Below are 25,899 nucleotides of genomic sequence, written 5' to 3'. Positions count from 1 at the left end.
GAGGACTCTGATGTTGCTGTCGAGTTAAGTGAAGGTGGTTTTCCTTCCCCCCTCACCAACCATTTCATAAGAGCGAGTCAGTGGTATATCCTTTCCATGGGCCCCTAGGGGTTTCTCGAAGGCCCCACCAACGGCCTTTTTTTTCAATCCACCCTCAATTGGCTTCACACTTGAGACTATTCCTGATGGCTCGGTCAACCATTAGAATCCTTTTTTCGATTCTTGCTATATCCCTCCTCTGGGATGTTTCAACTGTTCTTTCGGTTGCTTTCTCCGCTAAAATAGATGCTTAATCGGGAGTGCTAGCATGGATTTCTGTAAGATCCCCAAAGGCCCTCCCAAAGGGGCAGTTTCCTTACTTCATGGTTTGTGGAGCTCTAACTTCTCTGCCAACCACTATAGCCTTTTCAGGATGGGTGGGTGCAGACCCTTTAGGAGCCAGTTCTTTCTTTCTGGAGGATCGATGGTGGGGCCAGTAGGGGACTCTTTACCATCATTGTGGGAGTATGGGACGTCACCAACGCCTCCTCCATCCCTTCCAACAATTCACGATCTGTTACTTCACCAAAGTCTATAGACTCTTTGTGCAATTTGGTATTTATCATTGAGAAGAATTATGTTATTCTTCTCCTGCTGCATTTCCCCCCACAGTAGGTTTTGGGGCTAAAGTCTTGGGGCTAATCATGGGTGTCAGGATCTCGTGGTTCAAGGTGGCAAAGGTTCTCGACTCCCCTCCACCCCCCTCCGCACCTTCCCATCCGCCTTGATTGGCTGGGCTCTTGGGTTCATTGCAACAAATCGAGTCTCCTTATTCCCCTTGTTCCCCTTCTGGGTATCAGTAGCAGGACACTCTTCTCCTCACTCCTCTCCTGGCTTTGGCACTACTGTCTCTGCAGCCCCTGCAACATATCTTGACTCACTCAAGCCTCTTAGCCCCCTGTGCTCCTCAAACCCTTCTTCGGTTGAGATTTTGTCCAGGCTGGATGTCCTCCAGAACTTCCTTCCCCGTCGAGTGGGTGGCACCACACCAATATCTAAAGAAATTGGTTCGCCAACCGGTGATGAAAGAGTTGAACTGTTACTGATTAAGGGCAAGTTTATTGGTGGGTTAAATGGCCTAGATATATCCCCATTTACGAGGTCCATTATAGTCCAACAGCCCTCCTGGCAGTAGGCAGAGACTGTTAATGGCGCACAGTAGTGGGCCCGCTTTGGGTGGGGAGAGGGCTCCTCTTCCTCTGCTTCAACTTCTCCTTCCTTCAACACTCTGAGGGTTTGTGATTTCACGCTAAACCCGGCCAGAGTCTCAGGCTCAGAGCATACCCTTGGAGAGACTGCCCAAGCTACCATGTGTAAGATGTCTATGGCTTCCACCAAGGAGATAGTTTCACCATCTCCCGAAACTTCCAAAATATCAATTTTCTCTGTGTTCTCAGTGGGATCGGGAGGAGGCTGCGGAGAGGAGGGGTGAACAGTGTTGCACAAAGCTGGTGTGGCGTGGGCGCCCCCCCCCTGTTGAGAACACCAGCTGATCTGACCCCGATCCTGCTCCAGCACCAATGCCAGTGCCCACACCCAATCCACGCCTCTGACAGTTACTTGAGAGGCTGTGGCACTTCTCCATGGAGCCCTGCGCTCTGGCGACTTCCCGCTGACTGGGGAGTGACTGGACTCGTCGCCGGACTCTGCGCCGGTGCTCTGCACCTCCCAGTGGAGTTTTGTAGTTTTGTGTAAAGGCACCGCCATGCTGTAGTCAGCGCTCCAACTTCACTACTTATTAGATTAGACTTATTATTACACTACTTCACTACTTATTAGCTCCAACAAATACACCAGGTAGGCTAAAAGGCGAGTGACTGGACTCGTCGCCGGACTCTGCCGGACGGAAACGGAACAGGTCCTCTCATCAACACACATCAGCACAGGCCGCCTCACACTCGTGTTTTTATGCTGGAAATAGAGCTGAAAATACAGGTAGAGTTGCTCACTCTGGTCAGGCCTCACAACATAAGGCAGCTAAGGTCACTCTCACTTGCTAGATTTGATCCTGTAATTCCAACGCCTGCATTTTGCATGGTATTTAGATTTCTGGGAGGCTTTGTGCGCTTCTGTGCATATTCAAGGAAATATCTGTTTATTATTAAGTTTATTGAATTTTATAGAAAACATACAAGCAACAAACTTATCAGCATTGTAATCGTAGAACTCATTTCATAGAATCCACACCCCATAATCACCCCCAACCTTCACAGAATCTAAAAAGCAAAACAGACCAACTTATTATCACATGTCATCCAAAAACCCACCGCACATATCATCAAACAATTTCAACTTTTTGTTCCTGCGAAGGATAACCTTCTCAATTCTGGCCACTTGCCTCAAGTCCTCCACCCATTCTGAACAGGTCGGCCTCTCATCACATTTCCATTTTCTCAAAACAATTTTTTTCGCAGAATTTGCAGCCCTAAAAAAAACAGCATTCTGTGGATAAGTGAGATCTTCCACTTTACCATCCTCACCCAAGATGATAGTGTTATAATCAAAATCCTCTTGCAGTAATAGAACCTCATTAATCTTCTCAGTGACACTCCTCCAAAATGTCCTCAGTTCGTAACAGTCCCAGATCAAGTGTTCAAAGGAGCCGACATCATGCTTACACCTCCAACAGGCCTCTGAGTCAATCATCCCTCTTGCATAAAGTCTCTAGGGAGTCCAAAACACTCTATTTAGAATTTTGATTTGGACGGCATTGTTCTCCAAGATTAATGGATGTCAGAGTTACGTTTTTACAAAGAAACCTCCACCTCTCCACAGTCATATCAGAGCCAAGGACCTCAGACCACTTAGTTAACAACCCCTCTGCTGGCGTGTACTGTTGGCTCAGATTTCTATATACATTGGACGCCATACCACCTAATGTCTTATATTCAGGTAGCCATAACTGCCAACCACTGCCATCAACAGTTCTCTGGTTCCGCAGCAAACCTGGAATTATCTGTTGTTTTTCAAAGTTATGTGCCATTTCCAAGATCTTTCGAGTTGCAATTTGGGCTGTGCCCAATGCCCTTTTTAGCCGCTACTCGCTGTACGTTTCTTCCAGGAAGCATGACTTTTGGACAGGTGATCCTGCATAACTTGCTTGCTTGAGTCCTGCTACCATTTGCTTCTCCTCTTGCCCAGTACTGCTATTCTGTGTAATCGGTGCCAACAGGTTGGGAAGAGTGGAGGATGTGCGAGTAATGAGATGTTCGCTTTATGGTTATTCTAGTATTCTGTGCAGGTGTGGTGGTGACTAAAATAGGCAGGATTCAGAAATGCAGGCTATTTTAGTGCCAACCGCATTACAAGTGTGGCAGTAAATAGCCCCGCTGCTACTGCTAGGGAATACTACCAGCGGTAAATACTCCCAGCTATAGGGTAGAGACCCACATGTGAGTGAAAAAGTGGGCCTCACCGATGCCCACCCTCTCATCCCTTTTACAGTGTAGTTCAGAGAAGGGTCATCAGTGACGAACCCTGCATTATATAAAAAAAATGTACAGTAGTGCATGATCCACTACTGTACAAAAACCATTTCCACTCTCAATTTGAGCATGGCAATGTTCTGTTGTTAGTCTTTTATTCTGCACAGCATTGTCCGTGTAGAGCCGAATTGTGACCTCATCCATGACGGCAGCCAAACAGTGGTCTGTGGGGTAAAACTGGGACAATTTGAGCTGGAAAAGGGGCAGATTGGGAAAAGTCATGAAGACAAAAACCTACAGACCTGACTCGCCGTATGTGGGGAAATGAAACCACAAAGGTGCGTACTAGTGATTGGTTAGATGTTTTATTAAATCATGGAGGCAGATTTATTGAAATAGCATCCGCAGTGTTTCAGCAAATCCGCTGTCATGGCGGCATTAAAGCTATAATGAGTTGGGTGAAGCAGATTACCACTGGCTGTGATGGGAATTACCGCTGCCGGCAATCTGCCCAGGCTGTAAAAAGGCCCTTGGTTTTTAGCTCTTTCCCCTCGTGCGTGTGTGTGAGTCAGCAGTGTTGGAGCTTGCTTTAGCGTGTGATGGGGACCTTTGGTAACTGCATGGATAGTGGGGTGGAGGGATACTCCCAAATGGAGCTCTACATTCTAAATCTATAATCCTTGCAGATCAAAAAGCAGTTTCACTGCCTGGTCTACTGCAGAGGCAGGAGGAGAACGGTGGACTAAGAGCACCTGAACAACCATTGTCATTTTTTATTTGTACAGCGCTTATACACGAGTCAAGTGCTTCAAAGAGCTTTAAGGCGGGAAGCGAGCAAGGGAGAACGTTAGTCATTCTTAGGCCTTGAAGTTTCCGAATGATCTAACAAAAAAGTAACTAGCGTACTAGGCGTGACGACATTTCTCCTAGTGCAAGTGCATGAGGTGTAACGGGCGCAACCAGATAAGGGAGGGGAGACAAAGGGGGGGACAGACGGAACTTACTAGGCCTAGTGAATTCAGGTCATGCAAGTGTACAGATGGAAGTGCAAGGGAAGGATGGAGGGGGAACGAGTGCGCCCAGTCCAACAGGGCCCTGGGTTAAGTGCAAAGCGGTTCCCTCTCTAATGAAACGTATGCTGAAAGTGCAGTAGAGGTTACTCCTCTCATGGAACAAATGCTGGAAGTGCAGTAGTGCTGAGCATAGTGCAGATGCCCATGTGAAAGTGCAAAGACTGGCGGGGGAGCCTGGGACCTGTGAGGCTCTGGAGGTGAGCCAGGCGACCAGTCAGTAAATCTGAAAAGAGTTAGGGGAAGATGGAGGAGTGAAGCTGGAGAGGAAGAGAGGAAGTTCGCAAGGGAGAGCGAGAGAGGAGGAGGAAGAGAAGAGGAAGGTGTTGAAGAGTTTCCGAAACTTAAGGAGCTCCGGCTCAAGGCAGAGAGAGGCAGGAAGGCGGTTCCAGAGGGAGGCACCTGCAGAGGATGGAGATCTACCCCCAGATCTCTGCTTGGAAAAAAGGTTCACACGCAAAGAGTTGGAGGAGGCTGAGTGGAGCGCTCTAAAAGAGTATTTAGGAAGAGAGCATTGTAGCTAGTGCGAGCCCTGGCCCAGAAGGCCGTTTGGACTATGCAGAGGGTCTTGAACATGATCCTAGCAGCCACGGGGAGCCAGTGGAGGGATTTCAGTGCTGGAGAGATGCGGTCCCTGGGCTTGAGGCCAAGGATAAGTCTTGCGTTTCTGTTCTGGATGCGTTGTAGCGGACCGGGAGTAGAAATGGGAAGATTGAGAAAGAGGATGTTGCAGTAGTCCAGCCTAAAGAGACCCAGGGCTCTGGAGACGGTTAGCCTTTGGGGGAAGGTGACAAAAGGTAGAATACCTCCAAGGGGGTGCAGCTGTTAGTGGGACTTTTTAGAGATGTTCGAGATGTGAGAGGAGGAGAGTGTGGAGACAAAAATGACCCCCAATTGTTTTGACTCACTAGCAGGTGAGGGCGCAGGGCCAAGGGAGTCTGGCCAGTGTGAAATTGGGAAAGCAGGGTTAGGGATCTCAATGAGGACAATCTGTCTTACTGGCATTGAGGCAGAGATCGTTGGCAGAATACCAAGACTGAATAACGGACAGACAGTCAGGCATGAGCGAGGAGGAGGAAGTCGAGGGTAGCCTGAAGGACAGCTGCGTGTCATTCGCATAACACTGAAAGTTAGAGGTGAAGGTAGAAATCCTATGGGCCTGAGGGGCCATGTAGACATTGAAGAACCACAGGGATAGGTTAGATTCCTGGGGGATGCCACAAGTAGAGTGAGTTATAGAGGAAAGAAAGGACCCAAGTTCCACCTGGGAAGGATGGTCAGAGAAAGGAGGCAAGCCTCGCCAGATCTGTGATGCCCAGGGCTTCATGGAGACGGGAGATCAGGATGTTATGGGCGTGTCGAAGGGAGAAAAGAGATCGAAAAGAATGAGGACAGAAGGGTTTAAGAATCAAGATCTGAGAGCAGGTTTTCATGGTTGTTCAGGAGAGCAGTTTCTGTGCCGCTGGATGCTCTAAAGCCAGACTGATGGCCATGGAGTCAACCAACAGATTCTGTGTGGAGGGTAAACTGAGAGATACCTAAGAGATGAGCGTAATGTTTCCCTTTTTGGACTCCCTCTCCGGAAATTCACTGGGTTTTCAGGGGTTGCGGGGGTGGGGGGCTAGGTGGTGGACCGGGTGCAAGTCTGTGGCTCTGTTAAAGATGCATTGGCAGTTCTCCAGATGTAGCAGGTGCAATCCCTCCACCACTCACTCACTATCCAGCTCTTTATCACCCGTCCTTCTCTGTGATTAACAATCAGCCATATGAAAACCTTTAACAGTAGCATACTTTGGTCAGGCAAGCAATATGATGATCTCTGGGCACAACCACAATGGCGTATATTATTGAGGCAAGACTCATGACACTTTTTTACAATGGCATATATTGGGGCAAAACCCATGATGGTCTTGGGCACAAGCTGCATGAAAATGTTTTACACTGGCAGTGCTGACATATATTACTTGGTTGGGACTCTGAATTTTCTTTCAGCACACCTTTGAGCACATCTAGCTGAAAAGAGGTCGTGCGTGGCATATATTCTCAGGGTGGTCTTTTTTTTGCACAGGCAACAGGGACTATGCCTGCATGTATAATGTACACAGGATTTTGGGTAGTGCTGGTGTATATTGGTAAGGACACTTACAGCTTTCTAGCGCATTGAGACCACCAATGATACAGGTTGTTCTAGCAACCAGAAGTAAACACACTGTAAATAAAAATATTTCGAAACTCCATGCGTGTCCATTATCTTACATTATTGACTACATTTGTTTAAACTTGGTGTCTTTAGTCCCAATGTTAAGGGTTGGAGGCCACGCCCCCAATTGCATGACTCCACCCCGTTTGGTGTTGCACCTTTTCAAATTGTTGAGAGCCGCCAGTGGCTAATAACCTACATTTTCAGTATGCCAACCTATAGGGGCATGGAACATGAGGGAACTTTTTCGAGCAAGAGAGAGGCGCAGATCTCAGTGCGAGTTTTCCCTATCCGCTGTGCTATCGCTCACATATTTTGAGACTTGTCAGGCCTGAACAGCTAGATTGCGATCGGCAGTGCAACTGCAAATTACCTTTTCAGCAGAGGCTTTCGGTGGTTTCCGGGCATTGGCCCTCTCTCGCATATCTTTCTTCCTTCCTGTTTGATTTCTTCATGGTTGTCTAACTTCCCCTTTTGTCTGCAAGTGCAGGGAACCATGTCGTGCCACTCATTGCCTTTGTTCGTGAGATTTTTTTTTTCTCACTGCTGTGGTCTGAGTCAACCTCGGAAAAATACTTGACTGTCCCCCTTCCTTATCGCTTACAGTCCTGGGAAAGGGATGTTGCTGGTCGCTCCTCACTGTGCTGGCTCTTCAGAAACTTCAGACCCAGGAGGCTTCTCTGTCGACATTTGCATTTTCTGTGGTATAAAGAAGGGAAGGTGCCACCTCCACCTCCAGGGTAACACAGGACACCCTAGGCCCCGTGCTGCACGGGACTGTCACTGTTCAATGGACCCTACTTGAGGGTTCATTCCTGGGCGTAATAGCAACCGATGCCAGCCACATCTTATTTGGTTTGGTCCCATTTCAGATTAGTTTGGGACCTTTCTGTGTAGGACACCCCCAGGGTTTGCATGCCCCCTGAACGCTGCAAATCGCCATGGAACCCCTTTTAGTGTGGCCTATACAGTGTGTGTGCTTTGCTCTGAGTCCTCGAGCACAGCATGAGGAACATTGAAAGGGTCACGGGCCTACTCAAGGGCACCACGTTTTCAGCTTGGTTATTAGTCGCCTTCAGTGGAAAAGTACCAAGGCAGTTGAGCTCTCCAGCCTCTGACCTGTCCTCATCCTTTGTTTGGGGGATTAGTAGATCATTGTTTCATGGGGAAATTAGGCCAGTTGCTTATCTGTCAAGTGTGATGGATGGGCAATACTGCTGCTGCCTGGGCGCTTCGTATGCTCTCTTGAGAAGAACAGTCATTCACAGAGTTGTCAGATGACCAGACTGTCTGGTAGGAGGTCATGCACTGAATTGTAGGCTCTTGCCTGTGCTGTGTTATGGGCAGGCTAAAAGTCTTTGGCTTTTGGCATCTGCACCCCCATACTTGCTCATCAACGATGACTTCCGGGAGTCCTGTTCCACGTTTTAGGTCTATATTATGATCGAAAGAAAATTGACCTTTTCTGAAAAGACCTAATTTCGTTTGTGCGTTTTTTTGTTCGAAAATGCGTGGGAGACCCACCAGCCCCTCACCCTACTCAGTTCCCCCCACCTTAACCTATTCTTTTACCCCACCCCACATCTATATTAATTGAAATTGACCGAAATTCCTTGGAGAAAAAACCAAAGAAATTCGGTCAATTTGGAAAAGGCCAATTGGGCCACAATCAAGTATGTATTGTGATAATACATTGCCGCTCTGTGTGCCCAAGCGAATATGACTCGCTAGAGCCATCCTATGCCCAGGTTCAGTATTTCAGCATCCTATGCCTAGTTATAGCTTTTTATCCCCAGTACAGCTTCATATATGCAGGGCGGCAGCCATCATGCCAGATACAACTTTAGAGGACAAGTCAAATGCATACGTTTGCTAGCTGTAACCACGGATTTACTGCATTACAATAAAGTCTCGGTGCAGCCCTTTCAGTGCAAGCCGTTTCAATTGCATGCTTTGTGTTGTCTAGTTCACCTCCCTACATATTCCTGACTTTTTTGGGTTAGATTGTCAATATTTAGTTGTTTTATATTCTGTCCCTTACTCAGTTTTGCAAAAGAGGTAATCCCATGTGACTTTGCTTATTTTCTCTTACAGACCTTTCATTTCCATGTACCCATTTTTTGTTAATGTTAGTTTTATTCCCTTTTCTGCTGTCCTTTGCCCGTACTGATTTATTAATGTAACACATAGGCTTTCATTTTAAATTGTTTACTTGTAGACTATTTTTGTAATGCTTTTTAAATTCGGCGAGTGTTTAATACAAATCAATGACTGCGTTTGGGGTTAAATAGGCTGCAATTAGGTAGTTTCCATGTTGGAGGTTCCAGTGAACTATTTTTTTATTGAGATGGATGTTGTAAGATGAGAGGATACTGCAGCCTTATATGGCCAAGTTTTGTCGTCTTCAAGCAGGTTCACCTTCACACGCTCTGCGTTAGAAATATGGGTAATAATTGTTTAAGTGGTTCTCCTTTTGCACTACGACGAAGTTCCGCCGCAGGAGTGCTGGGGATCAGTGTGGGTGACGCAGGGAACTGGTCACCTCTGCAGGCTAGCAGATGATGGGCTTGCGGGCTGTCTTGGGAGGATCCCCTGGCCATCCTCCCTTGGTTCCCATCATGTGGCAGGGGCCAGTCACCGGAGAACTCTATATGGACATCTTCCCCAAGTAAGAGAGCCTGAAGGTCTCACTAACCAGACCCAAAGTCCCAGAGAAGGACAGCAGACCCATCAGTTTATCAACAGTCAACTTTAAATATGAGATACTTTAAAACCTGCACGGTTTCTATTGCCAGAGGTCCAGTAGTAGAACATGATCTTATACTACGAGCCCAGGGGGCTGGAACAGTGGGGAATCATACCAGTATGTCACCACGATTGCCTATGCCGACCCCCATTGCAGCTACTAGGGCAGAGGCTGCGGGGGGTGTTCCCGCTCCCCTAATTCAGTGTAATGGGGGCGAGGGGTTGGAAGGGTGTTCCCCGCTTCCGTTACACGTAAGTGGGTGGGAACTGGCGCCGCAGGGGATAGAGGGGAGTCGGCGGTACACTTCTGTGTGTGCCACTGAGAAGGTAAATGCGTTGGGGCAGAGTGGGGGGAAACGGGTACGGGGATGCAGGCAAAAGTAATCTGTGATCCCTGCGCTGCACCATATTGGAGGTCGACATTGTCGTAGTCGCCATTACAGGCAGCACAGTGATCACATAGATCCGAACAGTGCTCTATAAATGCCCACAAGCTCAGGCTGGCATTGTGGGTGTTAGGATGAACGGGTTGGAGAGTGGAGACAGAGCTGGAAAAACATGTTTGGCGAGATTGGGGAGTGCATAGTGCATGGAGCAGGTTGGAGACAAGTGGGGGGGAGAAGGAGTTGATTGGTGACAGTAAGGAGATTGGCAAAGATGATCAGGAGTTTGTTGTGGGAAACCAGGTAGTTTACAGCCACGAGGCGGTGTTAGAATGGGGCGTTCAAGAGGAAGTGGTGGAGGAAGATCACGAAGTGGGGTAAAAAGCACAGAAGGTTGTTGGAGGAGATGAGGAGGTTGGTGGAAGAGATCAGGAGTTTGGCTGAGGAGGCCAGCAGGTTGGGAGACACCGGTGGGGGTGGGGTGGGTACAGTGTTATCATGAAGAGGTGATGAGAAAAGAAACATCAGGAGGAGGTTGGTAAAGTGCATCAGGAATAGTTTGGGGAAACCAGGAGGAAACTGATGTAGGAAAACATGAGGTTGGTGCAGAAACCCAAGTGGCTGCTGGAATAGGTCACAAGGATGCTGAAGGACCCCAGGAGGAGGATGCAGACCAAAAGGTGGTGGTTGAAAGGAGCTGGAATGCTCTGAAGAAGTTGGTGACAAGGTCTTGGAAGGGACATTGGAAACCGGGGGGATGGGGTTGGAGAAGGGAAGGAGAAATATAAATGACATCAGATAGCTGTGAAGGGGAAGTAGGTCACATGATATCGAGAAGCTCTGTAGTAGGGAACCATGTTAACAAGGCTAAGAAAGTCCTGGCATGCACGGTGTACTCCAGGCAAGGACTAGAGATAGGAGGAAGAAGCAACCAGCAGGTAACATACTGAAGAATCAAAAAGATTATGGAATGACTGGAGGCGAAGACCCACAAAGCAAGGGGTAGACCGGCCCAGGGATCCCAGCCTCTAGGGAAATTAGAGACCCTCCTCTGTGGCTCTGTTGGCCTATGGTCGTTCATTCTCGCTGATCTGGAGATATAGGAAAGGGGGGAAGAAAGTGCAACCCCAGAATCTGCAAAGAGAAGTGATAAGTGTTTGGGGACTCTGGAAACCTGCAACCAGTACTGACTCTGACCCTCTCAAGGGAGAGGCATAAAAGACTAGGCGAGAAAGCCCAAAACCAGTACGTGGTTTACTTCGGGTGGCGAAGACCCGAGATTTCTTCCCTATTTATTGTTTTGGGCCATCCTGTGTCACTACCCAAAATACCCACTTAATTATATCTGTGGTCCTGGTGTACTTCTTGATCCTGGTCACCTTGTGACGGCGCCTATTCAAGCACCCCTTCCCCGGGGCCATGATGAGAGACAAAGTGTAAACGGCTGCATTAGATAAAAGTACCTTTGTTTTGGCAAAGGTTTTAGCAGAAGTAGCAACTTTGTCCAGTTTGTTCCTGGGTCCTAGTGACCAAAGACAGAACCTACAAAGGAGTGAACGCGATATGACATCATGTTAACCTGTTTCACTTTGTTTCCCAAGCCACTACCTGTTCTGCAGTAAGTCAGGAGATCTGACACAGGGTATTCACATTGATTTCCAATCTAGAGGATCATACCTAGAGGACCAAACTACATCCCTGTACTTGGAGCCTGTATGTAGAACCCCAGCCTCTGGGTGAAAGGTGGCTGAGAATACATTAACAGTCTCCAAGTAGAGGGTAATCGCTTAGCTTCAAACAGTCAGCATGGGCTGCTTTTCCTAATCCTAGGCATTCATACGTGTCTTGCTTGTTCCTTAAACTATATAAGACGATCATGTAAATGTGCATGAAGCCCTGCCATTTCATGTGGCAGGACTGAACCACCAAACTCCCCTCCACCCCCCGACCCCCCCACCCCCTGTCGTCCTCCACATTATACCTGACGTTCAATGACGGCCCTCTGAACAGCTGGAAAGGTCGATGTGGTCTCCTATAAACAAAGGGAATGAGAGGTGGGTGAGCAAGGGACTAAACATTAGGTTGCCCTGATAACTTCACTGTTTTGAAAAGAAAATAATGCATAATACCACTCTTTTAAAATTTGGTTGATTTTATTATGGGGACCCTGTCCCTTTCCTTTACATTATTTTCAGCTGTGTTCCTGTATCCTTAACCCCAATGGAAATGTGTCGGGATTGGGTTATTTTATACTGTACACCTTCACACCACTGAATGGGTATTTATATCCTAGTTCCCCAGGACTGCACGATCTGCCATTCAGTTACAGAGCTCATATGCCCAACTGCAATCCTCATTTGCCCACTTACATGCTCATATGACTAACTACAGCCATCAAGTGATCTACACCACATTTTCTGGCACTGCCACTGAATGCCTTCTAAAGCATCACAAGACTAGATGTACTCTTCCCTCCAAAGTGATTCTTACTTTAAATGACACATGGCCAGTTGCCTGGTTCAGGTGGTGGTGGCCTGTGCATGGCCAGATGAGTATCAGCTGTTCGGCTTGAGCCTGCATGAAAAGAACCCACTCTCATACTTCCTGGCTGCCGGGGTGGGGTGCGGGACAGACGGCAGAAGTCTTGCAATGAGGCTTTTCTCACAATGCCTTACAATCCTTCCTCCATCTTGTAGTGGAGCTTTCCCTGATCTAGCACTAATAAATTCCTCTATTGCACATTTCAACCAGAAGGGTGAATGGGGATATTCTGATGCAAGGATCTGTGATTAACCTTCCCCTGTCTCCCTGCTATCCTTGTGCCTATCCCTCAACATAAGGCACATGGGCAAGAGGAGCAGCACAGGCTCCCACTGGGCACCGACTGATCCGTAGCACCAGAAGGACAGGTCCTGCCCTATCCTGCTCTCAAGAATCCTTAGTCATGAAAAGTAGTCTAAGATTGTGGGAATTAACAAAGTGCAGAAACGTCCTCCTTCCACGGGAGAGGTGGCACCAGCTCTCTGCTCATGCCTGGGTCTTCAGTCAGCATCGAGATTGCACCAGGCTCAAACACGGATAGGGGAGGAAGGAGAACTTTGAATTCGACCAGCTAGGTTTTGATAACTGTGATCTCGAGGCCAGCCAATTTGGAGATGAAGATTCAAAGCGTTCTATGTCGCAATTAGAAAGGAACACTTGCCCGTTTCACAGCCCTTTTCATCTTGCATCCTATTCTTCTGCTGTAATGTAAACTAAGGTCTAGCATCACATGGATTCAAAGGAACTGCAGGGCTCCGGCGGCTGAGTGTGCCTAGTGATGTTGGATCTGCCTCTATTTTCCGCCCGGTCCTTTTACCGGCATCTAGTTAATACATTCCATCCTATATTCTCTACCAGTGTTGCATTTATCTTGTGAGCATTTTAGCATCTTTAGCAGAATTATGTGTTGGTCTCTGCTTACGTAACGTAATGGTGAGCCACAACTACTTCAAGGAAGATTTTATAGGAGAACTTAGTAAGATGTGGCGGGTGTTCAGCAACAGTAAGTTAAGCCTCTAACCATATTCCCACTGGACTCACCTCGTTTTTTCCTTGTACTGGCCTGTCACAAAATTATGCGGGTGGTCTATAAAGGAGGCTCTACAGCAAACACTGGTGCTTTTACTTGACTCAGGGTTTCGAATTAACTGGGAAAAATCCTACATGAGTCCAACAAGCATTTCGTAGTCGTTGGACCTGTATTTGACAGTGTTCTCAATGTTATTTCCATCAAAGAAAAGATTACAATCCTCTTTCTCCAAGATTGATTTGTTCTTTAGGACCATGTACTCTGCGAAAGACGGCACAGTTCTCTGTATCCTTATATACAGTGCCGGCCCTTCATGTTTATCTCCATATGAGAAGGATGCAGGAGTGTCTCTACAGTCTGTGGGAACAGAGCTGGGGAATCTGACGCCATGGCAGAAATGATGTTCTCCCAGTGTCGCGGCAGTGGTGGACTGTTGAACATACCACTGGGCGTCTGATTCCAAACTCCTTCACCAGAGTCGGGTGCAACAAGGATGCCCCCTTTAGGCTTTGGTAGGCCACTTATATTATCTATTGGTTCTAGGCTATTAAATGAAATGAAGGCTTCATGTCCTGAATCTTAAAGCTAATGCTCAACATTCTGCTGCAGATGAGGGAAAAGTGTTGATGCATATGATCATTGTCGAATATTGAAGGCTGCGCACAGAAAAGACGATTTTGTTTTGGAACGATTTGGTGTGGCCCTCAATATTCATCTTTTATCACTTTTGGGGGGTTTCACCCCCTACTTTGCCCAATCCCCCGCCCTCTCACCTTAAGAGGGGGGTTTCACCCCGAATCCCTCTTTGCTCCTTCCCCCTTCTGACAAAATACATCATCCTAAACCTTCCTCTCATCACACACACACATACTCACCCGCCCATTGCCTCCTATGGCACACACTCCTCCTGGACCCCCAATCAAACACTTTTATAGCATATCCCATGCCCCCACCATGCTACATTCTCCCTCAACAGACACACAGACACACAAACACTCACACTTACTTGATTCGGCCATGTCTTCCGTTCTGGCCCTACCTGTCAGCCCCTGTGCGCACTCGTCTGCGGCAAGTGCGTGACAGTTCGATTTAGAAAGACTGCTTTGATCAGTCTCAGAGCAGTCTTTTTTTCCCCCCAGTAAAAATTAGTGCTTTTCACTCTATGCCAACATTTTAGATGTCCCAGCCAAAATTCCTCAGACACAATATATCTCTATGAACGAGAATCATCAAAACTGGTGCACTGAGGATATATGTGTGAAAAGCATGAGTGGGAATTATGTTCGGGAGAGGCGTTTTAGTGACGTAGGAGGACTCGGACCAGAGGATGTATTGCCATAGAGTTTAATTTAATTTAAAAGAAGACACCTTTTTTAGCCTGATTGTTAAAAGGGGACTTCCCGTTCTAACCAAACTATTCTAAAGTGCGTGTCAATGGTGAAAATAAAGAAATAGTCCTCTGTCCGAACTTATCCTCTAAACTGGCCCTACCACCTAGAAAAAGTATACAAGAAAAACTAGGCAGTGTGCCCTACCCTCAGAGTTGTTCACCCTGATCTCGCTCGGGGCTTCCAGGGATCCCTCCTGGTTCTGGGTGCAATAGTTATCCATAGAAAACAATTCTCCCAGGTTTAACAGTTCTTGACCATCTGTCAAAGTTCCAAGTTTACAAAATAAAGTCTCAAGTTCCTGAAAAGATCAAATGTCCAAGTTGTCTTTGTGTTCCCCTCAAATCTGTTTTTTAGTTCTCTTAGTGGGCCCCTCTAGGTCCCTTGGGTTTCTCTGTACCAATGTCTTGCAAATCTCCCAGGGTATTGGTAACCCTTCTTTCCTTATGCCTCTCTTGGTTCTCAGTAGTTCTGCGAGCCATTTGTTTGATTACAATATTCTTGTTTCCTGGGCACCTGTAAGGCTAATTGTTACCTGGTTCTTTCTCTCTCTGGGCAGTTTAACTCCCGTTAAGGAGTTTGGGTAATCCTTCCTTCCTTCCTCCCCTTTCACTCTCTTCTCTCTGGCCCCCCTCCACTCTGAGAAATCCAAGTACCTTATATGTCACAGGGTTTGCTCCTGTGGGGTGGCGTTCTTCACGACCTTTTGATCTTCCAATCTGTTTGAGTCACTTATGTGTTCCGCTCGTTTAAGCATTTGTTTCCTTGGCTCTTGTGTTGAGAGCAGAGGATTCATTCCTCTCTCGCGTCCTGGTTTCAGCAGCTGTTATGTGGCACTGGGCCCACCACGTCCGCTGCATGGCCATGCTTCCAGGTAAGGCCTGCGTTACTTTGCCTTTTCCTCGCCGACCCCGCAGCTCTCTGCCGGGTTGGCAGTGTCTTTCTCTTCCTCTTCTCTCCCTCTGCCCCTCAGTGACATGTTCACATCGGAGGCCCTTCTATGCGTAATGTTCCTTCTCCTCCAAAGGTGATCACTCCTTTATTCTTGCTATGGGATCAACAAGGGCTGTGTTGTTTATGTTCAGCTGTAAAGCCCACAGAGAGTCCACCATTGTCTTGAGCCCAACATCCAAAAGCACTTTCAATATTATTTTGAGTGCCATCAGTTTCGCGGATTCCTATGTATACAGATAATGCTATAGTTATAGGGAGTTTTCCATGGGAATGGTAGTTCTTGTTCTCTTGTGGGGAGACACTCCTAGTGAGGTCCTGCTTTTCCAAACAACTGGGGAGGGTTTTTCTCATGCTCCCCTCCCTAGCCTCAAAGGGGGTGGCTCTCCCAGGGGAAAAAGGGATGAAGCTTTCAGATTAATTACACTTAAAAAAAACTCCCCATTCTCTGCTATGTGAGTGCGGAGTCACGGGGGACTAGGGTGTTCCGGCCGCTTGCCAGTGTGCCTCCAAGAGGGTGGACAGAGCAAGAGTCCCTGGGCTCATCACCCCCTCTGTAATGCAATATTATGTGATCCACGTTGAGGATGCCAGAACATAAAACATCACAATGGGACTGCGAGTCCCAGGAGCGCCTCTCTGACCACAGAAGGTTGTAGCTAATCCTTAACCACAAAGGTTCAGTGAAACTCCTGTGCCTACTTACCAGAAGGGAAGTGAGACTTCCAGCTGCCCATGAACCAAGTGGTCTGGTGCGTACGCCGTCCCCGTTTGCCCAGCAAGCACAGTTGGCTGTAGGGCACTGTAAAAACAACCACAAGGAATTCCAAGATGACGCACACAGCACATATTTAACACAGCAGAAGAAACCAGTGGGACTATTAAAGGCTAGAACAGGAAATGTTGAGGTGTGCCAGGTAAATAGCGCTGGAGCAATTAAGTATACAAGAAACAATTCAATTGAACCTCAAGGAATAGGGTGCAGCAACCTGTGGAAAAAGCGGGCACCTCAAACCCACTTAACAAGACAAATATAACATTTGGTATTCCCACATCGTGGATGCGCTCCCACAAAACACTTCGAAAGAGAGGTAATCCTTGTGTAGATTTCCTTTACGATAAATGTTCTGAAATGCCTCAATGATAAGAGTTTCAAAAGTTAAATCTTCGTTACATCCAAGGTATGATGTAACTAAACAAAAACAAATGCCCTGAAATGTCTCAATAATAAGAATTTCAAGAGTTTAATCTTCGTAAAGTCCGATAATGTAACGTAACAGAGAAGGATGCCTGTTGTAAGAGTATCCAAAGTTTAATCTTTGTAACATCCGAGGTATGATGTAACATAACAGAGAAAAATGCCAACACGTGTTTCGACCTCTCTCGGTCTTTCTCAAGGCAAAGCTCTGTTCATTCTAGATTTTATAAGTTGAAATCAATTCGCACAGAAATGATACGGCAGAAAATGGTTCACACAGACGTGAGATCATGCTGGCCAATCTAGGCGGGACGTTACTTTGCAGGACCATGTGCGAATTGATTTCAACTTATAAAATCTAGAATGAACAGAGCTTTGCCTTGAGAAAGACCGAGAGAGGTCGAAACACGTGTTGGCATTTTTCTCTGTTATGTTACATCATACCTCGGATGTTACAAAGATTAAACTTTGGATACTCTTACAACAGGCATCCTTCTCTGTTACGTTACATTATCGGACTTTACGAAGATTAAACTCTTGAAATTCTTATTATTGAGACATTTCAGGGCATTTGTTTTTGTTTAGTTACATCATACCTTGGATGTAACGAAGATTTAACTTTTGAAACTCTTATCATTGAGGCATTTCAGAACATTTATCGTAAAGGAAATCTACACAAGGATTACCTCTCTTTCGAAGTGTTTTGTGGGAGCGCATCCACGATGTGGGAATACCAAATGTTATATTGGACTATTAAAGGCACTTTACCAATTTTCCAGTACGAGACGCCTAATAAATATTACTGAACAGCCCTATTAGGAGCCGTTGTGAAAGGGGCCAATCAGATGACCTGAGATGGGTGTCCTGGAAGACAGACCAATCCCAGACCCGCTTACAAAGAACTACACCAGTTCCTGTGTATAAAAATGGCTTTGGAAGGCTAGTAAGGGACTCAAGCCAGGAGGAAGCAGACTTGCTACTTGTTGCTCCCTTTGGAAAAAAGGAGACTGCTATCTGGGCCAAGGTAGCCCACCTGCTGGTGGTATCCAGCAGAAGCTCTGCCTAGACGGAGATCCCACCTCCAGGACTCGTAGTTTATGACACGCCAACTGCAAGGTGCCACCACCCGGAAGGGGAAGAAAGCATTTTACCCGATAACTGGGGTTGTCCCAAAGAGCCTGAAGAAAAGGAAAGCCTGAGACAGAGTGCTCCTGGGCAGAAGGGACAGAACATCAGCTTCCTGACAAGGACCCAATTTGGGGGGCATAGTATTCCACCCAGAAAGTACAAAGGTAGCTGTGTTGAAGGAATAAAGGGATTCACCATACAAATTACAGGCAGGGAAAGGAGCTAGCACCCTATCTAAAGAGAAGTTAACCGACATTAAGGCGGTCTCAGGACAAGCCTGAGGAGACGTTTTATTGGTCAAGGCGATCCAAGAGACTCTGCAGAGTTACAGAGGGTAGCTTCCAACCCCAAACCCAATGACTGGAAAAAAGCAAGTACGCTATTCAAAAGAGGAAAAGGGAAAGAAATGGCTGATAGGCCCAAGGATTAGACTGGTCAGGGGCTGCCCAGAGTCAGTGCTACACTTTTGGAACAGAGGACAAATTGGTCATAAGTAACGCAAGGGCTCTTTTGCCTCGGAGCACCTCTATGTGCCTGCAGTTGTAGGGGGAAGGAAGCAACTATTGCATATCCAACGACAGGGCAAGGAGGAAATTCCCTGACCCAGAGAGAGGGCGAACAAACAGAGAGTGAGAGAGAGAACAAACAGAAAGAGAGAGAGAGAGAGAGACTTTTTCCAGACCATCAACTGTGGTGGAGGAGAAGGAGATAGATCCTCTGTATCCGTGGGTGGAAGAAAGAGCCACCATCCCCATTGACGGCATGGGAAGATGCAAGTACCCTGTTCTGAGAGTTGATTGAATGTGAAGAAGGCAATTGGGAGACAGAGAGGTTTAGATCAGGAAATTGTGAGACCATGGAATGCTCTAGGGATGAATACTGTGACTTTAGAGTGGTCTAAAGTTGAAAGCTTGGTGACCGCGCAGAGGTCTGAAGAAGCCTGCAAGCCAGGAGACTGTGGAGATGTGTGGAACTGCAAGTAATCCCTGAAGGAGCTTGCCCAGTGAGACGCCTTGTGGGTTTGTGTCGATTAGGGCTGGACATTCTTACTCAGTTTGTGGAACTTTTGTGCTGGCCAAGATTGGAACAAATTATGTAGGAAGCATAGGGTTACCCTTTAGGCTAAAGGTCTTGTTAAGCAGAGGTTCAGATATTTGTATTGGCCACCATCTTTAAACATCATATATAGACTAGGTAGTCCATGGGTGACAAAGACTGGTTAAGGCTAGTTTTTGAGAGTTTTTGTTTATTTGAAATTAAATGCCAAGGTGCTGGGAGTATCGGTAGAACCCTGCTTTGTGTTGTCTCATCCTTTACATCTTGTTAGAGGATTACACCTTATATATTATTCCCCCATATCCTTTTGGTGTTTGACCAACCCAAACTTTGAATCACCAAGACTTAATAACAATGCTACAAATTAGAAACTGGCTCTCCCTTGTTTTCTTTTCTTGACATCCTCCCAGTGGATACGGAGGAGTGGCAGGATCAGATCAATACACTATAGTAGGAGCTGAAAATGCCAAGACCTGATCTAGGGCAGGCGTCACTGAGGCAATGCGTTGTTGTATGTTTGTGAAGTCCACGCATGATCTTTGGCATTTGCAGATTCAGGCGTGTAGAAGCCTTCAGTGGCCCTTATGGCCTCATTTCTGATAGTACAATCTTCTCCCACTGCTGATTTTTTACGCTTAATTGATTATAGAACATGCTCAACCTCTGGGCCAGGCTGCAGGGGAGTGTTCGTTGTCGAGGTCTTCAGTGTGTGCCTATAGATCAAGAAGGCTGGGAGGTGGCCTTCTACACACACGGCTCTATGAAATTCAAAGTGCTTGTATTTTCGAGTTGGGCAGAAACTTGAATCTAAATAGTCTGGAAGAGACCAACACTCTGGATTGAGAGCTCTGTGTTGCACTTTCAGAATCGACATAGGTTCCTTTTTGTGCCAGATAATTCATACGTTTGTCCTGAAAGACTTATCTTCTGGCTGTATGCCATGTCTTGGGCTTGTAGAGTTAGTGAGATTCCGGCTTTTCGGTTAATTAGCGCTGCATATGCATCCAGTTTACTTACCCGTGTTTTTCTAATATCTTCATGTGGGCCAGTCTGTACAGTTTTTGGCTATGTCTTTTGCCGGGGAGCCTTTGTATGCCGTGAATGTCTAGCCAACGTTCCGCTATTTACATACCAGAAAATCAGCTGAGGCATCAAAGTAGCGTTTTTTGGTTCATGCATAAGTTGTTTAAGATGAAGCTGTCCACGAAAGGGACATTTCTTGAAGCATTTTGCGCAAAACATTTATTTAATACAAATATCTACCATAGAAGAAACTTAAAAAGCATTTGCTATAGCACTGAGGTACCCCAAAGGCAAGTATTTCTGTTGTAAAATGTGATTCGTTCGATTCTTAATGTTTGGGCTCTAGTGATATAATGTGCAAGGGTGCATCAGCAGAGCTCATCATGAACTATCCCGAATAGACTTCTAGGGCTGTCACATGGAGGTTCATCCCCCCTCTTGTTCTCTCTTTTCAGAAGACGCCCCCTGCTTTCAACTCTGAACCTTGCCTCGCAGGAGGGAGGCCACATGTAAACTACAGCAATTAAATGTTTATGGACACTGGCCTCCTTCAAGTCCCTTTCCCAGTTGGGATTCCCATTTGCTCGCTATCCGAGGCAAAAGATTTACATTTCCAGAGGAATGCCGTAGTCAGTAAGAAAGTTACTTGCCTGTGGAAATGATTCTTCGTTATAGGGATTTCCCCCCAGTTCATAACTAGCCAAACCATCATCCAGAAGGCTTTTAGGAATAGGTGTGATATCCTGCATGCACCAAGTAAGGGATGAAGTAGTTACCCGAGTACTCATCATTTTAAAATCCATTCTCTTGTAATTTAAAATACACAGATGAGATGTTCCAGGGCATAAGTTTGTTCATGCTAATATGTTTCTTTTTTAATGTAAATTAAGAAGGGTATTTACGTTTAAGAACCCCCTTTACTGTTGGGGAAGTATTCCTAGGATTAGAAACATGGGGAGTACATTTGACGAAGAACAAACGTTTGCTTTGGTGAAACCTTGGAAGTATGTGTGTTACAGTTCCCCAGAGGAAACATCAAAGGTCATCCCCAATGAATGAATGAGGTCTTGTCCAGCCAATGCAACTGTGAGTTGAAGCCCTGAAGTGGTAGAGTGCTTCGTAAGTACTCTAAGTGAAGAACATGACATCAGCTCCCTCCCACTATCCATACAGAAGTGCTATAGAATGATGACAGAAGGGGCAAGATGGTGGGCCGGAAGGGGTGAGATGTAGAGATGTATTTGTAAAAATAGCCTGGCTAAATTGTTATAATCCTGCCCATTTCTAACCCTGGACTCCCCTAGGAAGGACCAGAACCTGTTGTCCCCAGTGAACTGCTGGTATATGATCCTGAACCAGACCCGCCAGGAGAGCAAGGATCACGGTGCCCTTAGCGAAGTGTACACTGGCTTCCTCACTCAGCGCCTGTCCCACATTGGCGAGGACGTGGCCCGACTGTCTAAGAAGGTAAGATGTGGGTTTGCCCTACTCCTTTGCACCCGAATCCATTCCACGTCCCACACTCAGAATCTCGGTTGTGTGTATGGGAGCACAGCGGAGACCTCTCCGTCCCCATACTGTAAGGTCTCTGATGAGCACTGCTTACTGTCCCTCGTTCCCTTGCAGAGTAAAGACGTGGGGCTTCAGATGCAGGAGGAGCTGCTTAAGACCATCTCTGAAGTCCAGGCTGTGAGTATCAGAGTTTACTGCCTGCTCTCCTGCTTTTCTTCTTCCTTCTTGATCTGAACTGTACTGGTTTTCAGGGTTATATATGATTTTACGGATGAAAAATTCAGACTGGTAAATTTCATTGTGACCAAAATTATGTGGGCCCCCCCAAGCCAATATGTTGTTATCCTTATAATGCCACCCCAACCCAATCCTGGCCCATTTTAACCCCTTAGCCCACTACCCTATATATATATATATTTTATATTTTCGGTATTTTTTGGTATTATTGTCTTCAGTCAAATGTACCACTCTGAAATGTTTTCGGTAAATTGACTGGGTACCGTTTTCATTAACATCTGCAAAATATTTTAAAACCTTAACGCAAAGGGCCTCATTACGAGTTGGGCAGTAGCTGGAAAATGACCATTGAGGTATTGGCACCTTTTTTTTCAGTCCCCCAGGCTACGCCTTATGAAACCCATTGACTGGGGTAAAACCTTCAGCACGTACATGGACGTATTACCACCGGCTGTATTTCCTCCATTCCCCAATGAAATCCAATGAAACTTAGAATGTGACTAACAGAAACAAATAATTAAGTGGAGTCGATAGTTGCCACAAGCCGTAACAGTAATTCTGTTCAGAGGAATTATCATGAGTAATACCACCAAACTCGTAATGCGGCCAAAGTGCCATGAGAAAGGTTCTTCAGTATTCGGTCCTCCTCCTTTCCCTAAAATTTCACGTCCGCCACTACGGTCAAGTAGATATCGGAACACTTTTAAAGAAATATTTAAAGTTTTTTTAAATCTCTTTATAAAAAGAAAGGTTCAGGTTCCTGCATTGTAGTGGACCGCACGAAAAACTGAATTGTTAAATTTCAGTGTCCTGCTAAAACACCACTACAATGGCAAATTCCACAGATGCTTCACCGGTTCACTTGCAATTGTACTTGTGGAGAGCTTCGCCTACTTTTTCCCGTCTTTTCTAAAAATGGTTTGAAGAAAATATGTTCCTATTTCAGTTTGTCTCCTTCTGTATGTTTTTTTTAGTTTACTTATCAGTCCCATTTTCTCCCTTGGGTTATGACCGGGAAGTGTCGATTTTGAGCACGTTTCTTGTATGGGGATTCAAGACCTGTGTTTTATTTGGGTTTCTGCTCTGGTGTTCAGTCTACTGAGTCTTGATGCACTTTTCAAGGGTGCTGCTGATTTGGAGGAATGCACTTGTTGGCCAGACATTTTGGGATGCTTCATTGTAATGTATTCACCCTATAACTGCGTTGGCACAGGCATAGAGACTAGATTCTCAGTCACGGATATAGTGAGTTGGAGAGCCAGTCGCATCCACTCCTAGACAAAACACCTACTGAATATCTTCTTTTTTAAGAATGGGCTTTTCAGGCTCAAATGCTGATGTTGGGTGTAGGGGTGCATATGCAGTGTTGTTCTGCCTAATCATTGGGATGCTCACTTTTCACCAGCTCTTGGCAGCAAAACCATTACATTTTCAGAGGCTTGCTGTTTTTGGAGAAGCCCTTTGTGGTCCACACTGTCAACCTGGATTGTGATGTAGTGAAACTTGAACTAGTCTCTGGTTTTGGGTATTCTGGCTCCCATACTGTTATCTTCCTCCATGGAGCACCTAATTCTGGATGTCTTGGGCTGTTGGTCATACTACCTTCTTTCTATTGGTGGCTGGCTGTGGGATCTACTGGTTCTCAGCTGAGCTTACCCTCTTCCGGTAAGGCATCATACTTTGTTCTCTGAACCGCTTTCTTTTAATTGGATTTGGGATTTCTGCTCACATCTCTTGGAAAGGTCACACAAGTATTTCTTGTAGGGGGCCTCAGGGGGTCAAGGGAGAACAACCTTTTTGCCGCTTCTGCTTTGCAAGTGAATCATTGCTTCAGGCTCAACATTTCTTGCCTCCCTACTTTAGGGAAATATGCTTACTCCCCTTTTGTACTCATTATGGAGTGAACTAATTCTTACTCCCCTGAATGCTGTACCAATCCAGTGGTTTCTGGCACCTTTTCTGTTTTTGCGTTTTCTCCAAGTATTTCCCCAGTTTCAATGGTGACATTACGCCAACTCCTGCTTTGGCACTACTTTATTCAATCAAATGGGGGCTGTTCATGACTTTTCTGAATGTATTTTCTCCACAATCTGTCTCCTCAGGATTGGTTGTCAGGTATGTCTTTCTTCAGTTTTGTATCTTCCGGCATGTGAGCGACCATCTTCTGTTAGAAGTTGTGAGGAAGCAATTGAAAGAATAGAAGTAGGAGATTGGCTGGAGACTTCACACTCTTGCTGAGCTCACAACACCCTAATGCAACCAAAAGCCTCTTACAGTTACTGCTAGCTCACATATCGATATTACAGGCAGTTCTAAAAACCAAACTATGCCATAAGTGCTGTGGTAAACACAAAAAAGGGGGTTGGGAGAGTGTCCCTTTATATGTGAAAGTATTATTTCAAGTACAAAGTCAATGACTACTATTTAATAAGAAAATTCAAACACCATGAATGTAAAACATGTATTTACATACTGTATTCAATAAAAGAAAACACAAAAGGATAGTGGCTAGTGTGCTTTACAAATCCAAATAAATAAATAAATAAATACATTGAAGACATAATTTATAAACAGTATAGAACAAAGTTGATGCACCAAGAAGTGGGGGTAGATCTCTTTTCGAATGGATTGTGTCCTCCTACGTTTGCCTCATCTTTGATAATATCTTTCCAGCATCAGTTGTTTTGGAAAAAAAGCCAGTAGGGTAGATACATCTCCTGAGCTGGAATTTGGGAAGCCAGATCCTGCATATCATGCTGATAGCTTATATAGACAATTAATGCCAAAGTAGTGGAATATTTGGGATGGAGTAAACCGGCTCCTCCTTTTCAACAGCTATATTAGAGCTAGGTCCATAGAGGGATCCCATTTTGCCTTTCCATATTGCTTTACAAAAAAGAGTTACAACATATTGGGATCCCCCAGATTCTATTTCTGCCGTTAATAAGAACTTTCCCATTAAATAAATGCCATCCAGCGGTGACCCAGTTATTTAACCAATCACCCGACTCTGGAAAGTTTGGTGATCCAAGTAGCCATTTCCACAAAACAATCTGCTTACCCTACTGTTCCTAGAGACAGGGATGATAAATGGGTGGACGCTTGGCCGCGGAAAGTATTTACTGCTGGTAGCATGGCCTTGAAATCGACAAATGCCACGTGTGCCTTGTCTACATTTGCATTCATCCTGTGGGATTGCGCAGGAATGGCCGCTGACCACAACACCGAAGGGGAAGAGAGAGGCGGCTTCCTGGCTATCAAGGATGGTAAGGAGGCAATGTGTGAGTGCCTCCAGTCACATATGGATACTGCAGATAGTATTAGCAGATCCATGGCGACTAGTACCTGTGCTACCGGACGTGCAAACTAGATTACTCAATATGCCTTTTTATGGCTCAAGACTGTTTGGTAGCAAGGCTGATGAAAGTCTACAAAGGCTACAGACCTCAAAAGCGGCGGCTAAATTTTTTAGTGCCGCTATTAGACAGCCTCAACATTCCTTCTGTAGTACATCATCTTGGTGGGGTAGGTCCTTTAGTTTCTACTCCTCAATTGGAAGAGGGAGAGGGCAAGACAGTCATAGAGGACAAAGAAGATTCCCATTTGTGCTAAATCAGCACAAGCAGCGGCAGCTTTGACCTCAGCCGCGGCTTCAGCTGCCTCAAAACCTCTCTGAGGCCTTAATCCACAAAATTCCAGCGTGAGGCCGACTCTCACAAAATCAGAAAGAGTGGTGAGACATTACTTCAGATGCTTGGACACTGGAAACGGTAGCCCAGGGTTACTGACTTCTTTTTCTAAAAAGGCCTCCGGCTCTTCCACCAGGGAACAGCTAATTGAAAATTCCAGATCTGCGCCTTATGCAGGACATTTTTATCCTGCTAGAGAAAGGTGCAATAGAACCAGTACCTGCAGCGGAGAGGAACAAGGATTGGTACTCCCCGTATTTTCTAATCCAAAAGGACTGAGAATT

General features: G+C 46.0%; 1 protein-coding gene across 5 annotated transcripts in view; it reads left to right on the top strand.

The window, feature by feature from the left end:
- Positions 1-25,899, top strand: part of ARHGAP4 (Rho GTPase activating protein 4) — a 593,975-nt gene that overhangs the window by 326,874 nt on the left and 241,202 nt on the right. For all 5 annotated transcript variants that reach the window (XM_069645408.1, XM_069645407.1, XM_069645411.1 and 2 more), the window contains exons 3-4: positions 21,482-21,644; positions 21,804-21,866. In XM_069645408.1, coding sequence (XP_069501509.1) covers positions 21,482-21,644; positions 21,804-21,866 — 226 coding nt within the window. The remainder of the gene's footprint in view (positions 1-21,481; positions 21,645-21,803; positions 21,867-25,899) is intronic.

The sequence above is a fragment of the Ambystoma mexicanum genome, chromosome 2p (genome assembly GCF_040938575.1).
Source record: "Ambystoma mexicanum isolate Mex_15411 chromosome 2p, UKY_AmexF1_1, whole genome shotgun sequence".
Classification (NCBI taxonomy): Eukaryota; Metazoa; Chordata; class Amphibia; order Caudata; family Ambystomatidae; genus Ambystoma; species Ambystoma mexicanum.
The sequence above is the reverse complement of the archived record's forward strand: the minus strand, read 5'-3'. Positions and strand labels throughout refer to the sequence as shown.